General features: G+C 47.1%; 1 protein-coding gene across 4 annotated transcripts in view; it reads left to right on the top strand.

The window, feature by feature from the left end:
• The window catches only part of LOC129842134 (RNA-binding protein 26-like), a 34,193-nt gene that overhangs the window by 1,576 nt on the left and 18,808 nt on the right, over positions 1-13,809 (top strand). For all 4 annotated transcript variants that reach the window (XM_055910538.1, XM_055910537.1, XM_055910541.1 and 1 more), the window contains exons 4-10: positions 26-114; positions 1,108-1,394; positions 1,638-1,934; positions 5,482-5,721; positions 6,765-6,890; positions 8,549-8,686; positions 11,271-11,382. In XM_055910538.1, coding sequence (XP_055766513.1) covers positions 26-114; positions 1,108-1,394; positions 1,638-1,934; positions 5,482-5,721; positions 6,765-6,890; positions 8,549-8,686; positions 11,271-11,382 — 1,289 coding nt within the window. The remainder of the gene's footprint in view (positions 1-25; positions 115-1,107; positions 1,395-1,637; positions 1,935-5,481; positions 5,722-6,764; positions 6,891-8,548; positions 8,687-11,270; positions 11,383-13,809) is intronic.

Raw genomic sequence — 13,809 nt, 5'->3', positions numbered from 1 at the left:
TAGAGTTCAAACTTGTGTTTTCCAGCCAAGTCGTGAGGAGGACTGGGGCAAGAAGTTCTCCAGGAGAGTGAACTACAGCCCCCCGTCCAGCTCCCGCTACAGCAGAGACAGCAGGTCAGTGTGAACTACAGCAGAGACAGCAGGTCAGTGTGAACTACAGCAGAGACGGCAGGTCAGTGTGAACTACAGCAGAGACAGCAGGTCAGTGTGAACTACAGCAGGTCAGTGTGAACTACAGCAGGTCAGTGTGAACTACAGCAGAGACGGCAGGTCAGTGTGAACTACAGCGGAGACAGCAGGTCAGTGTGAACTACAGCGGAGACGGCAGGTCAGTGTGAACTACAGCAGAGACAGCAGGTCAGTGTGAACTACAGCAGAGACGGCAGGTCAGTGTGAACTACAGCAGAGACAGCAGGTCAGTGTGAACTACAGCAGGTCAGTGTGAACTACGGCAGGTCAGTGTGAACTACAGCAGGTCAGTGTGAACTACAGCAGGTCAGTGTGAACTACAGCAGAGACAGCAGGTCAGTGTGAACTACAGCAGGTCAGTGTGAACTACGGCAGGTCAGTGTGAACTACAGCAGAGACGGCAGGTCAGTGTGAACTACAGCAGAGACGGCAGGTCAGTGTGAACTACAGCAGAGACAGCAGGTCAGTGTGAACTACAGCAGAGACAGCAGGTCAGTGTGAACTACAGCCCCCCATTGACAACAGGTGAGGGACATAGTTCCCTTTTAAATTGCTCTACTGGACCTGGTCAATAGTAGTACACTATCTATATTATATAGGGTGCTATATGAGACGGATCCTTAAATGTTCCTGTCTACCGGTCTCTGTCCTCCACTACTGTTCACTGGGATGTTGGCTAAGTGACTTCTCTCTCTCCACCCTTCTCTCTCTCTCTCCACCCTTCTCTCTCTCTCTCCACCCTTCTCTCTCTCTCTCCACCCTTCTCTCTCTCTCTCTCTCCACCCTTCTCTCTCTCTCTCCACCCTTCTCTCTCTCTCTCCACCCTTCTCTCTCTCTCTCCACCCTTCTCTCTCTCTCTCCACCCTTCTCTCTCTCTCTCCACCCTTCTCTCTCTTCCCCTTCTCTGTCATTTGTCAGACGAGGGGATGGCCGTAAAAGGGAGGACCGTACCAGGAAGCGAAACGATTACGACCGCATCCCCCCGAGACGGGACTCGTACCGGGACCGTTACAACCGGAGGAGGGGTCGTAGCGGTAGCTACAGCCGCAGTAGGAGCAGGAGCAAGGACCGGGCCAGGGACCGGGAGAGAGACCGAGACCGCGGTAGCAGGAGTCACAGCAGGAGCAAGGACCGGGCCAGGGACCGGGAGAGAGACAGAGACCGCGGTAGCAGGAGTCACAGCAGGAGCCACTCCAAGAGCAGAGGTGAGAGGGAGACAGAACAACGCTGGTTGTGTGCAGGTTTTTGTTCCTGCCCAGCACACCTGATTCAAATAATCAAGGTTTACACATAAGACTATAATTTGTTGATTTATATTGTAAGTCAGTATGTCCGGCTGTTAGACTAGTTTTGGGGTGGAACAAAAGCATGCACATCCAACAGCTCTACACCTGCTCTAGATATCATGACTGTTTCCTGTTTCCTGCCACTAATCCTTCTGATCACAGAGCGGGATGCTGGGAAGTCAAAGTATGAGCCCGACCGAGGAGACCGGGGGACGGAGGTTGGAGCTGGCGAAGGCCTCCTGCCGATCCCCACGGCAACCACCACGTTCCCCGTGCCGACCCTCAGCAGCACCATCACGGTGATCGCCCCTCAGGGTAACCACAGCAACAGCATCACCTCGGTGACGGACAGCTGGTCGGACTTCCACCCGGATCAGTCACTGGACCGGCCTCTTCCGCCACCGCCCTTCAACCGGGGTCCGCCCCCTCAGCAAAGGAAACGTTGCCGTGACTACGACGGTAAGCAGGAAGGAAGTTGACGTGCCTGAGATGTTAGTTTTTTAAAAGTTTTTACAGCGAGACGTGTCTTTTAGTGTCCCGGGATCAGTATGACTGACAGATGTGCAGGACGAGGAGGATGTTTGGAGGGATGTTTTGTATTCTTTCTGTCTGTCTGTTCCTGGAAAAGGCCTTCTGTATCTAACTGTCTATTTGTGCTTCTTCACAATGGGTTGTTGTGCATGTGTGGAGATATAACAGCTGGTGTCTAACAGATGGTATCTAACTGTCCTTTAGCTGTGTTACTATATATTATTGTTGTCTTCCAGAGAAGGACTTCTGTATGTATGGAGATATAACAGATTGGTATCTAACTATCCTCTATCTGTTTAATGTACAGTACCAGTCAAAAGTTTTGACACACCTGCTCGTTCAAGGGTTTTTCTTAAATTTTTACTATTTTCTACATTGTAGAATAGTAGTGAAGACATCAAAACTATGAAATAACACATTATAGAATCATGTAGTAACCAAAAAAAGTGTTTAACAAACCAAACCTATATATTTGACATTTTTCAAAGTAGCCACCCTTTGCCTTGATGACAGCTTTGCACACTCTTGGCATTCTCTCAACCAGCTTCGTCTGGAATGGTTTTCCAACAGTCTTGAAGGAGTTCCCACATATGCTGAGCACTTGTTGGTTGCTTTTCATTCACTCTGCGGTCCAACTCATCCCAAACCATCTAAAATTGGGTTGAGGTCGTGTGATTGTGGAGGCCAGGTCATCTGATGCAGCACTCCATCACTCTCCTTCTTGGTCAAATAGCCCTTACACAGCCTGGAGGTGTGTTGGGTCATTGTCCTGTTGAAAAACAAACGATAGTCCCACTAAGCGCAAACCAGATGGGAGTGGTTTAGTAGTAGTTTCTTTGCAGCAATTCGACCATGAAGGCCTGATTCACACAGTCTCCCTCTGAACAGTTGATGTTGAGATGTGTCTGTTACTTGAACTCTGTGAAGCATTTATTTGGGCTCCAATTTCTGAGGCTGGTAACTCTAATGAACTTATCCTTTGCAGCAGAGGTAACTCTGGGACTTCCTTTCCTGTGGCTGGTAACTCTAATGAACTTATCCTCTGCAGCAGAGGGAACTCTGTGTCTTCCATTCCTGTGACGGTCCTCATGAGAGCCAGTTTCATCATAGTGCTTGATGGTTTTTGCGACGGCACTTGAAGAAACTTTAAAAGTTCTTGAAATTTTCCTGATTGACTGACCTTCATGTCTTAAAGTATTGATGGACTGTCGTTTCTCTTTGCTTATTTGAGCTGTTCTTGCCATAATATGGACTTGGTCTTTCACCAAATAAGGCAATGTTCTGTATACCACCCCTACCTTGTCACAACACACCTGATTGGCTCAAATGCATTAAGAAGGAAAGAAATTCCACAAATGTACTTTAGACAAGGCACACCTGTTAACCTTTTCTCAATAGGGGGGGCGCTGTTTTCACTTTGTAAAAAATCGTTCCCAAATTAAACTGCCTCGTACTCAATTCTTGCTCGTACAATATGCATATTATTATTACTATTGGATAGAAAACACTCTCTAGTTTCTAAAACCGTTTGAATTATATCTGTGAGTAAAACAACTCATTTTGCAGCAAACTTCCTGTCAGGAAGTGAGAAATCTGAAATCGGGGGCTCTGTTCCAGGGTCAGCCTATTAATTTGCATGGAATCTATGGGTCTACATGCACTGCATACGCCTTCCACTAGATGTCAGTAGGCAGTGAGAGTTGGAATGGGGTGTATAGCTCTATCTGAGGCCGAACAAGACCTCTTGGAACGGTGGGTCTAGTCTTTTCACCGTTCAGCTTGGCGCGAGAGGGACCTCAGGATTGCGTTCTGAAAAGCTTTCGTTTTAGACGTTAGATATATCCGGCTCTGATTTTATTTGATATATGTGTTAAAAACATCATAAACTAGTTATATTAAACCGACTTATATCAGTTTATTGCGATTTTCTTTTATGCGTTATGGTGAGTTGGACACTTCTGTGCCGCATGGCCCGCCGTTAGCTAAAACGACAGATGAAGACGACATTCTACAACCGAACAACGATTATTTTGGACAAAGGACACCTTGTACAAGATTCTGATGGAAGCTCATCAAATAGTAGGAACCATTTATGATGTTATTTCGTATTTCTGTCAAATGTTTAGACGTATATTCCGCCCCGATTTTGGGCGCTGTCTCGCTATAACGTAAGCTGTATGTCGTACTGAAGTTATTTTTAAAAATCTAACACAGCGGTTGCATTAAGAACTAGTGTATCTTTCATTTGCTGTCCAACCTGTATTTTTAGTAAAGTTTATGATTAGTTATTTGATTAGATGATGTGTGTCAGAAATATATCCGGATAATTTTGTGCATTTTGGCTACGTATTCACATTGTTCAACCACGATTTGTGCCGCTAAATATGCACATTTTCGAACAAACCATATATGTATTGTGTAATATGATGTTATAGGACTGTCATCTGATGAAGTTTGAGAAGGTTAGTGAAAAAATTTATATTTTGCTGGTTTATTCGCTATCGCTAACGTTGCCTTGAATGAATGCGGTTGTGTGGTAGGCTATTGTAGTAAGCTAATATAACGCTATATTTTGTTTTCGCTGTAAAACACTTAAAAAAATCTGAAATATTGGCTGGATTCACAAGATGTTTGTCTTTCATTTGCTGTACGCTGTGTATTTTTCATAAATGTTTTATGATGAGTATTTAGGAATTTCACGTTGGTCTCTGTAGTTATTCTAGCTGCTTTGGTTAGATTTGTGATGGTGGCTGCAATGTAAAACTATGATTTATACCTGAAATATGAAAATTTTTCTAACAAAACATATGCTATACAATAAATATATTATCAGACTGTCATCTGATGAAGTTGTTTCTTGGTTAGTGACTATTTATATCTTTATTTGGTCGAATTTGTGATAGCTACCTATGCAGTAAAAAAATGGTGGGAAAAAAAAGTTGTGTCTTTTGCTATGGTGGTTAGCTAATAAAATACATATTGTGTTTTCCCTGTAAAACATTTAAAAAATCGGAAATGATGGCTGGATTCACAAGATGTGTATCTTTCATCTGGTGTCTTGGACTTGTGAATTCATGATATTTAGATGCTAGTATTTACTTGTGGCGCTATGCTAGGCTATGCTAGTCAGCTTTTTTACTGATGAGGGTGCTCCCGGATCCGGGATGAGTACCAAGTAGATTAATTGAAATGCATTCCAGGTGACTACCTCATGAAGCTGGTTGAGAGAATGCCAAGTGTGCAAAGCTGTCGTCAAGGCAAAGGGTGGCTACTGTGAAGAATATAAAATCTAAAATATATTTAGATTTGTTTAACACTATTGTTGGTTACTACATGATTCCATATGTGTTATTTCATAGTTTTAAAGTCTTCACTATTATTCTACAATGTAGAAAATAGTAAAAAATAAAGAAAAACCTTTGAGTTGGTGTGTCCAAACATTTGACTGGTCCTGTATATTATTGATGTGTTCCAGAGAAGGGCTTCTGTATGCGCGGAGACATCTGCCCGTTCGACCACGGCATCGATCCAGTGGTGGTGGAGGACGTTAATCTACCAAACATGTTCCAAGCCCCTCCCCCTATCCCGGGGGTCGCCCAGCCCCCGCCCGGCCTACCGCCCCCCCCAGGACCTCCCCCTCTCATGACCCCACCGCCCGTCAACCTCCGTCCCCCCGTGCCCATGCCATCCAGCCTGCCACCCAGCCTGCCACCAGGTAGGAATTCAGTAGATCCATCTTGTCATAACGAGTCCGTGACTAAAGACACGTTTGTTGGCATTCCAAATGGAACCCTCTTCCCTATAGGGTGAGCTCCTATTGACCATAGCCAATAGGGTGTTAGTTGGCATTCCAAATGGAACCCTCTTCCCTATAGGGTGAGCTCCTATTGACCATAGCCAATAGGGTGTTAGTTGGCATTCCAAATGGAACCCTCTTCCCTATAGGGTGAGCTCCTATTGACCATAGCCAATAGGGTGTTAGTTGGCATTCCAAATGGAACCCTCTTCCCTATAGGGTGAGCTGCTATTGACCATAGCCAATAGGGTGTTAGTTGGCATTCCAAATGGAACCCTCTTCCCTATAGGGTGAGCTCCTATTGACCATAGCCAATAGGGTGTTAGTTGGCATTCCAAATGGAACCCTCTTCCCTATAGGGTGAGCTCCTATTGACCATAGCCAATAGGGTGTTAGTTGGCATTCCAAATGGAACCCTCTTCCCTATAGGGTGAGCTCCTATTGACCATAGCCAATAGGGTGTTAGTTGGCATTCCAAATGGAACCCTCTTCCCTATAGGGTGAGCTCCTATTGACCATAGCCAATAGGGTGTTAGTTGGCATTCCAAATGGAACCCTCTTCCCTATAGGGTGAGCTGCTATTGACCATAGCCAATAGGGTGTTAGTTGGCATTCCAAATGGAACCCTCTTCCCTATAGGGTGAGCTGCTATTGACCATAGCCAATAGGGTGTTAGTTGGCATTCCAAATGGAACCCTCTTCCCTATAGGGTGAGCTCCTATTGACCATAGCCAATAGGGTGTTAGTTGGCATTCCAAATGGAACCCTCTTCCCTATAGGGTGAGCTGCTATTGACCATAGCCAATAGGGTGTTAGCATTCCTTTTTTAAAGATCTCCCTAGAGACTATAATTCACTGGAGTGTGTTGATGTCGTTCTAGAATGTTGTGATAATGGCAGCCATCTTGGTCAGGAACCATTCTGGTGTTTTATTTAATTCTGTGTCCCCCCCCCCCCCCCCAGGTCCCTCTCTCCAGGCATCAGGGATGGACGCTCCTCCTAACTCCATCACCAGCTCTGTTCCCACTGTTGTAACCACAGGGACACGACCCTTCACCCCCCAGCCTCCACCTCCTCTCTTCTCACCAGGTAGGGATGAGACGGAGCTGTGTGTGTGTGTGTGTGTGTGTGTGTGTGTGTGTGTGTGTGTGTGTGTGTGTGTGTTGACAACCAGAGGGGTTGTCTCTAAGTATCAAATCCTAGGTGCAATCTCCTGCCGTTGTGCCCTTGAGCAAAAGCATTTAGTCCTCTTAAAACTTCTTATGGCTGCAGTCCCGATATCGGGACCGATATGACAACAGCCAGACATTCACGTGTCTTATATCATTTTAAAGGTAATCTTGTTGTTAATCCCACCAAAGTGTCCGATTACAAATAGGCTTTTCAGCGAAAGCACCACAAACGATTATGTTAGGTCACCACAAAACCACAGAAAAATTCAGCCATTTTTCCAGCCAAAGTGGAGTCACAAAAAGCACAAATAGAGATAAAATTAATCACTAACCTTTGATGATCTTCATCAGATGACACTCATAGGACTTCATGTTACACAATACATATATGTCTTGTTCGATAAAGTTCATATTTATATCCAAAAACCTCAGTTTACGTTGGCGCCATGTTCAGAAAGGCCTCCAAAATATCCGGAGAAATTGCAGAGAGCCACGTCAAATAACATAAATACTCATCATAAACTTTGATGAAAGATACATGTTTTACATAGAATTAAAGATACACTTGTTCTTAATGCAACCGCTGTGTCAGATTTCAAAAAACTTTACGGCAAAAGCACAATATTCAATAATCTGAGAACAGCGTTCAGCCACAAAAGGAAGCCATACAGTTACCCGCCAAATTGTGCAGTCAACAAAACTCATAAAAAACATTATAAATCTTACCTTTGCTGATCCTCGTCAGAATGGACTCCCACTTCCACAATAAATGTTAGTTTTGTTCGGTAATGTCCATCATTTATGTCCAAATAGCTATTTTTGTTTGCGTGTTTGGTAAACAAATCCAACGTTAGGAAGCGCGTTCACTAAAAGCAGACGAAATGTCCAAAAGTTCCGTAACAGTCAGTAAAAACATGTCAAACAATGTATTAAATCAATCTTTAGAATGTTTTTAACATAAATCTTGAATAACGTTCCAACCGGAGAATTACATTGACTTCAGATGTGCAATGGAACAGAGCTCCCTCTCATGTGAACGCGCATGGTCAAAGCAGACCTGACTAATTCCCCTCTCATTCGGCCCCCCTTCACAGTAGAGGCATCAGACAAGGTTCTACAGACTGTTGACATCTAGTGGAAGCCATAGGAAGTAGCAAACTCATCCGTATCTCGCTGTAATTTCAATAGGATCTTGGTTGAAAATCGTCCAGCCTCAGAGTTCCCACTTCCTGTTTGGATTTTTTCTCAGGTTTTTGCCTGCCATATGAGTTCTGTTATACTCACAGACATAATTCAAACAGTTTTAGAAACATTAGAGTGTTTTCTATCCAATACTAATAATAATATGCAAATATTAGCAATTATGACTGAGGAGCAGGCTGTTTACTCTGGGCACCTCTGTGCACCTTTCATCCAAGCTACTCAATACTGCCCCTGCAGCCATAAGAAGTTAACTATAGGCCACATTGTACCGTTGTTATCTACCTATCCAACCTCTGTATCCGTGTGTCTTTCAGAGGGGAAGGGGAAATGTTTTGTCTCTCTGTTAAGTCTGTGTTGTGGTCTCTCTCCCAGACCAGTATGACTCTGACATGTATAACCCTGAAGACCCCAGCCTCACCAACACATCCAGGCCTGTATATCGCCACAGAGTCAACGCCCAAAGACCCAACCTCATAGGACTGACGATGGGGGACGACCTGCCTCACAGAGGTACAACACCTAAACACAACCAGTCTGGATGGGGATTCAGAGGGAAGGTGGGACTGCAATGTGTTGTTATAGGAGGAGGAAGAGAGGGAGGGAGGAAGAGAGGGAGGGAGGAAGAGAGGGAGGGAGGAAGAGAGGGAGGGAGGAAGAGAGGGAGGGAGGGAGGAGATGGAGAGGGAGGGAGGAGAGAGGGAGAGGGAGGGAGGAGAGGGAGAAGAGGGATTGGCTCAAACGCATTAAGAAGGAAAGAAATTCCAGAAAGGCACAAATGTTAATTGAAATGCATTCCAGGTGACTACCTCATGAAGCTGGTTGAGAGAATGCCAAGTGTGCAAAGCTGTCAAGGCAAAGGGTGGCTACTTTGAAGAATCTCAAATATAAAATATAGGGAAGAGAGAAGAGAAATGAGGTTCTCTAACCTGACTGGTCAAAGTGTAAACTGTGGATGTTGTTATATTAGTTACTTAGAGGAGAGAGAGAGGGGAGGGGAGGAAGAGAGCGAGGGAGGGGGAGGGGAGGATGGGGGAGGGGAGGATGAGAGAGGAGGGGGAGGGGAGGATGAGAGAGGAGGGGGAGGGGAGGATGAGAGAGGAGGGGGAGGGGAGGATGAGAGAGGAGGGGGAGGGGAGGATGAGAGAGGAGGGGGAGGGGAGGATGAGAGAGGAGGGGGAGGGGAGGATGAGAGAGGAGGGGGAGGATGAGAGAGGAGGGGGAGGATGAGAGAGGAGGGGGAGGATGAGAGAGGAGGGGGAGGGGAGGATGAGGGGGGAGGGGAGGATGAGGGGGGAGGGGAGGATGAGAGAGGAGGGGGAGGATGAGAGAGGAGGGGGAGGATGAGAGAGGAGGGGGAGGATGAGAGAGGAGGGGGAGGATGAGAGAGGAGGGGGAGGATGAGAGAGGAGGGGGAGGATGGGAGGATGAGGGGGGAGGGGAGGATGGGGGGGAGGGGAGGATGGAGGGGGGAGGGGGGGGAGGGGGGGGAGGGGGGAGGATGGGGGGGAGGGGAGGATGGGGGGAGGGGGAGGGGAGGAAGAGAGAGAGGGAGGGAGGGGAGGGAGTGAGAGAGGGAGGGAGGGGAGGGAGAGAGAGGGAGGGAGGGGAGGGAGAGAGGGAGGAGAGGGAGGGGAGGGAGAGAGAGAGGGAGGGAGGGAGGGAGAGAGAGAGAGAGGGAGGGAGGGAGGGGAGAGAGAGAGAGAGAGAGAGAGAGGGAGGGGAGAGAGAGAGAGAGGGAGGGGAGAGAGAGAGAGGGAGGGGAGAGAGAGAGAGAGGGAGGGGAGAGATAGAGGGAGGGGAGGGAGAGAGAGAGGGAGGAGAGAGAGAGAGAGAGGGAGGAGAGAGAGAGAGAGAGAGGGAGGAGAGAGAGAGAGGGAGGAGAGAGAGAGAGGGAGGGGAGGAAGAGAGAGGGAGGGGAGGAAGAGAGAGAGAGAGAGAGAGGGGAGGAAGAGAGAGAGAGAGAGAGAGGGGAGGAAGAGAGAGAGAGAGAGAGAGGGAGGGAGGGGAGGAAGAGAGAGAGAGAGAGAGGGAGGGAGGGGAGGAAGAGAGAGAGAGAGAGAGGGAGGGAGGGGAGGAAGAGAGAGAGAGAGAGAGAGAGGGAGGGGAGGAAGAGAGAGAGAGAGAGAGAGAGGGAGGGGAGGAAGAGAGAGAGAGAGAGGGAGGGGAGGAAGAGAGAGAGAGAGAGGGAGGGGAGGAAGAGCGAGAGAGGGGGAGGGGAGGAAGAGCGAGAGAGGGGGAGGGGAGGAAGAGAGAGAGAGAGAGGGAGGGGAGGAAGAGAGAGAGAGAGAGAGGGAGGGAGGGGAGGAAGAGAGAGAGAGAGAGGGAGGGGAGGAAGAGAGAGAGAGAGAGGGGAGGAAGAGAGAGAGAGAAAGAGAGAGGGAGGGGAGGAAGAGAGAGAGAGGGGGAGGGGAGGAAGAGAGAGAGAGGGAGGGAGGGGAGGAAGAGAGAGAGAGGGAGGGAGGGGAGGAAGAGAGAGAGAGGGAGGGAGGGGAGGAAGAGAGAGAGAGGGAGGGAGGGGAGGAAGAGAGAGAGCGAGAGGGAGGGGAGGAAGAGAGAGAGAGAGAGAGAGAGAGAGGGAGGGAGGGGAGGAAGAGAGAGAGAGAGGGAGGGAGGGGAGGAAGAGAGAGAGAGAGAGGGGGAGGAAGAGAGAGGAAGAGAGAGGGAGGGGAGGAAGAGAGAGAGAGAGAGAGAGAGGGAGGGGAGGAAGAGAGAGAGAGAGAGGGAGGGGAGGAAGAGAGAGAGAGAGAGGGAGGGAAGAGAGAGGGAGAGAGGGAGGGGAGGAAGAGAGAGAGAGAGAGGGAGGGGAGGAAGAGAGAGAGAGAGAGAGAGGGAGGGAGGGGAGGAAGAGAGAGAGAGAGAGGGAGGGGAGGAAGAGAGAGAGAGAAAGAGAGAGGGAGGGGAGGAAGAGAGAGAGAGAAAGAGAGAGGGAGGGGAGGAAGAGAGAGAGAGGGGGAGGGGAGGAAGAGAGAGAGAGGGGGAGGGGATGAAGAGAGAGAGAGGGGAGGGAGAAGAGGGAGAGGTTCTCTAACCTGACTGGTCAAGGCCTTGTCTGATCTAGCCAATCCCGTCACATCGTTGTTTAATGAATTCCCAGATCAGATGCCCAACAGCAACAGAATGAGGATCGTTCTGGACTCGGCCTCTAGGAAGAGATCTGATGTCTCACACCACGTAGCGATGCCCCTCAAGAAACCCTGGGCCGACAAGTAAGCACACACACACACACACACACACACACACACACACACACACACACACACACACACACACACACACACACCCTGATTCGTTATATACCTGGGGGTTCATACAGAGCATTACACCATCATAGACCACAACAGGTAATATACCTGGGGGTTCATACAGAACATTACACCATCATAGACCACAACAGGTAATATACCTGGGGGTTCATACAGAACATTACACCATCATAGACCACAACAGGTAATATACCTGGGGGTTCATACAGAACATTACACCATCATAGACCACAACAGGTAATATACCTGGGGGTTCATACAGAACATTACACCATCATAGACCACAACAGGTAATATACCTGGGGGTTCATACAGAACATTACACCATCATAGACCACAACAGTAGGAGGACAACAGTTTCAAGTCCCATTTTGATTTTCAGTTCGTATACCATGTCAATAACCGTTTTACACAAAGAACCTTGTAAACAACAAGCAGTACAGGAGCTGTTCCTGTGTAAACAATAAGCAGTACAGGAGCTGTTTCCTGTGTAAACAACAAGCAGTCCAGGAGCTGTTTCCTGTATAAACAACAAGCAGTACAGTAGCTGTTTCCTGTGTAAACAACAAGCAGTACAGGAGCTGTTTCCTGTGTAAACAATAAGCAGTACAGGAGCTGTTTCCTGTGTAAACAACAAGCAGTACAGGAGCTGTTTCCTGTGTAAACAACAAGCAGTACAGGAGCTGTTTCCTGTGTAAACAACAAGCAGTACAGGAGCTGTTTCCTGTGTAAACAACAAGCAGTACAGTAGCTGTTCCTGTATAAACAACAAGCAGTACAGGAGCTGTTCCTTTGTAAACAACAAGCAGTACAGGAGCTGTTTCCTGTGTAAACAACAAGCAGTACAGGAGCTGTTCCTGTATAAACAACAAGCAGTACAGGAGCTGTTCCTGTGTAAACAACAAGCAGTACAGGAGCTGTTCCTGTGTAAACAACAAGCAGTACAGGAGCTGTTTCCTGTATAAACAACAAGCAGTACAGGAGCTGTTTCCTGTGTGAACAACAAGCAGTACAGGAGCTGTTTACTGTATAAACAACAAGCAGTACAGGAGCTGTTTCCTGTATAAACAACAAGCAGTACAGGAGCTGTTTCCTGTGTAAACAACAAGCAGTACAGGAGCTGTTCCTGTGTAAACAACAAGCAGTACAGGAGCTGTTTCCTGTATAAACAACAAGCAGTACAGGAGCTGTTTCCTGTGTAAACAACAAGCAGTACAGGAGCTGTTCCTGTATAAACAACAAGCAGTACAGGAGCTGTTCCTGTGTAAACAACAAGCAGTACAGTAGCTGTTTCCTGTGTAAACAACAAGCAGTACAGGAGCTGTTTCCTGTATAAACAACAAGCAGTACAGGAGCTGTTTCCTGTGTAAACAACAAGCAGTACAGGAGCTGTTTCCTGTATAAACAATAAGCAGTACAGGAGCTGTTTCCTGTATAAACAACAAGCAGTACAGGAGCTGTTCCTGTGTAAACAACAAGCAGTACAGTAGCTGTTTCCTGTATAAACAACAAGCAGTACAGGAGCTGTTTCCTGTGTAAACAACAAGCAGTACAGGAGCTGTTTCCTGTATAAACAACAAGCAGTACAGGAGCTGTTTCCTGTGTAAACAACAAGCAGTACAGGAGCTGTTTCCTGTATAAACAACAAGCAGTACAGGAGCTGTTTCCTGTGTAAACAACAAGCAGTACAGGAGCTGTTTCCTGTGTAAACAACAAGCAGTACAGGAGCTGTTTCCTGTGTAAACAACAAGCAGTACAGGAGCTGTTTCCTGCGTAAACAACAAGCAGTACAGGAGCTGTTCCTGCGTAAACAACAAGCAGTACAGTAGCTGTTCCTGTGTAAACAACAAGCAGTACAGGAGCTGTTTCCTGCGTAAACAACAAGCAGTACAGGAGCTGTTTCCTGTATAAACAACAAGCAGTACAGGAGCTGTTTCCTGTGTAAACAACAAGCAGTACAGGAGCTGTTCCTGCGTAAACAACAAGCAGTACAGGAGCTGTTCCTGCGTAAACAACAAGCAGTACAGGAGCTGTTTCCTGTATAAACAACAAGCAGTACAGTAGCTGTTTCCTGTATAAACAACAAGCAGTACAGTAGCTGTTCCTGTATAAACAACAAGCAGTACAGGAGCTGTTCCTTTGTAAACAACAAGCAGTACAGGAGCTGTTTCCTGTGTAAACAACAAGCAGTACAGGAGCTGTTTCCTGTATAAACAACAAGCAGTACAGTAGCTGTTCCTGTATAAACAACAAGCAGTACAGGAGCTGTTTCCTGTATAAACAACAAGCAGTACAGGAGCTGTTTCCTGTATAAACAACAAGCAGTACAGGAGCTGTTTCCTGTATAAACAACAAGCAGTACAGGAGCTG

This window comes from Salvelinus fontinalis, unplaced genomic scaffold, assembly GCF_029448725.1.
Source record: "Salvelinus fontinalis isolate EN_2023a unplaced genomic scaffold, ASM2944872v1 scaffold_0017, whole genome shotgun sequence".
Lineage (NCBI taxonomy): Eukaryota > Metazoa > Chordata > Actinopteri > Salmoniformes > Salmonidae > Salvelinus > Salvelinus fontinalis.
The sequence above is the reverse complement of the archived record's forward strand: the minus strand, read 5'-3'. Positions and strand labels throughout refer to the sequence as shown.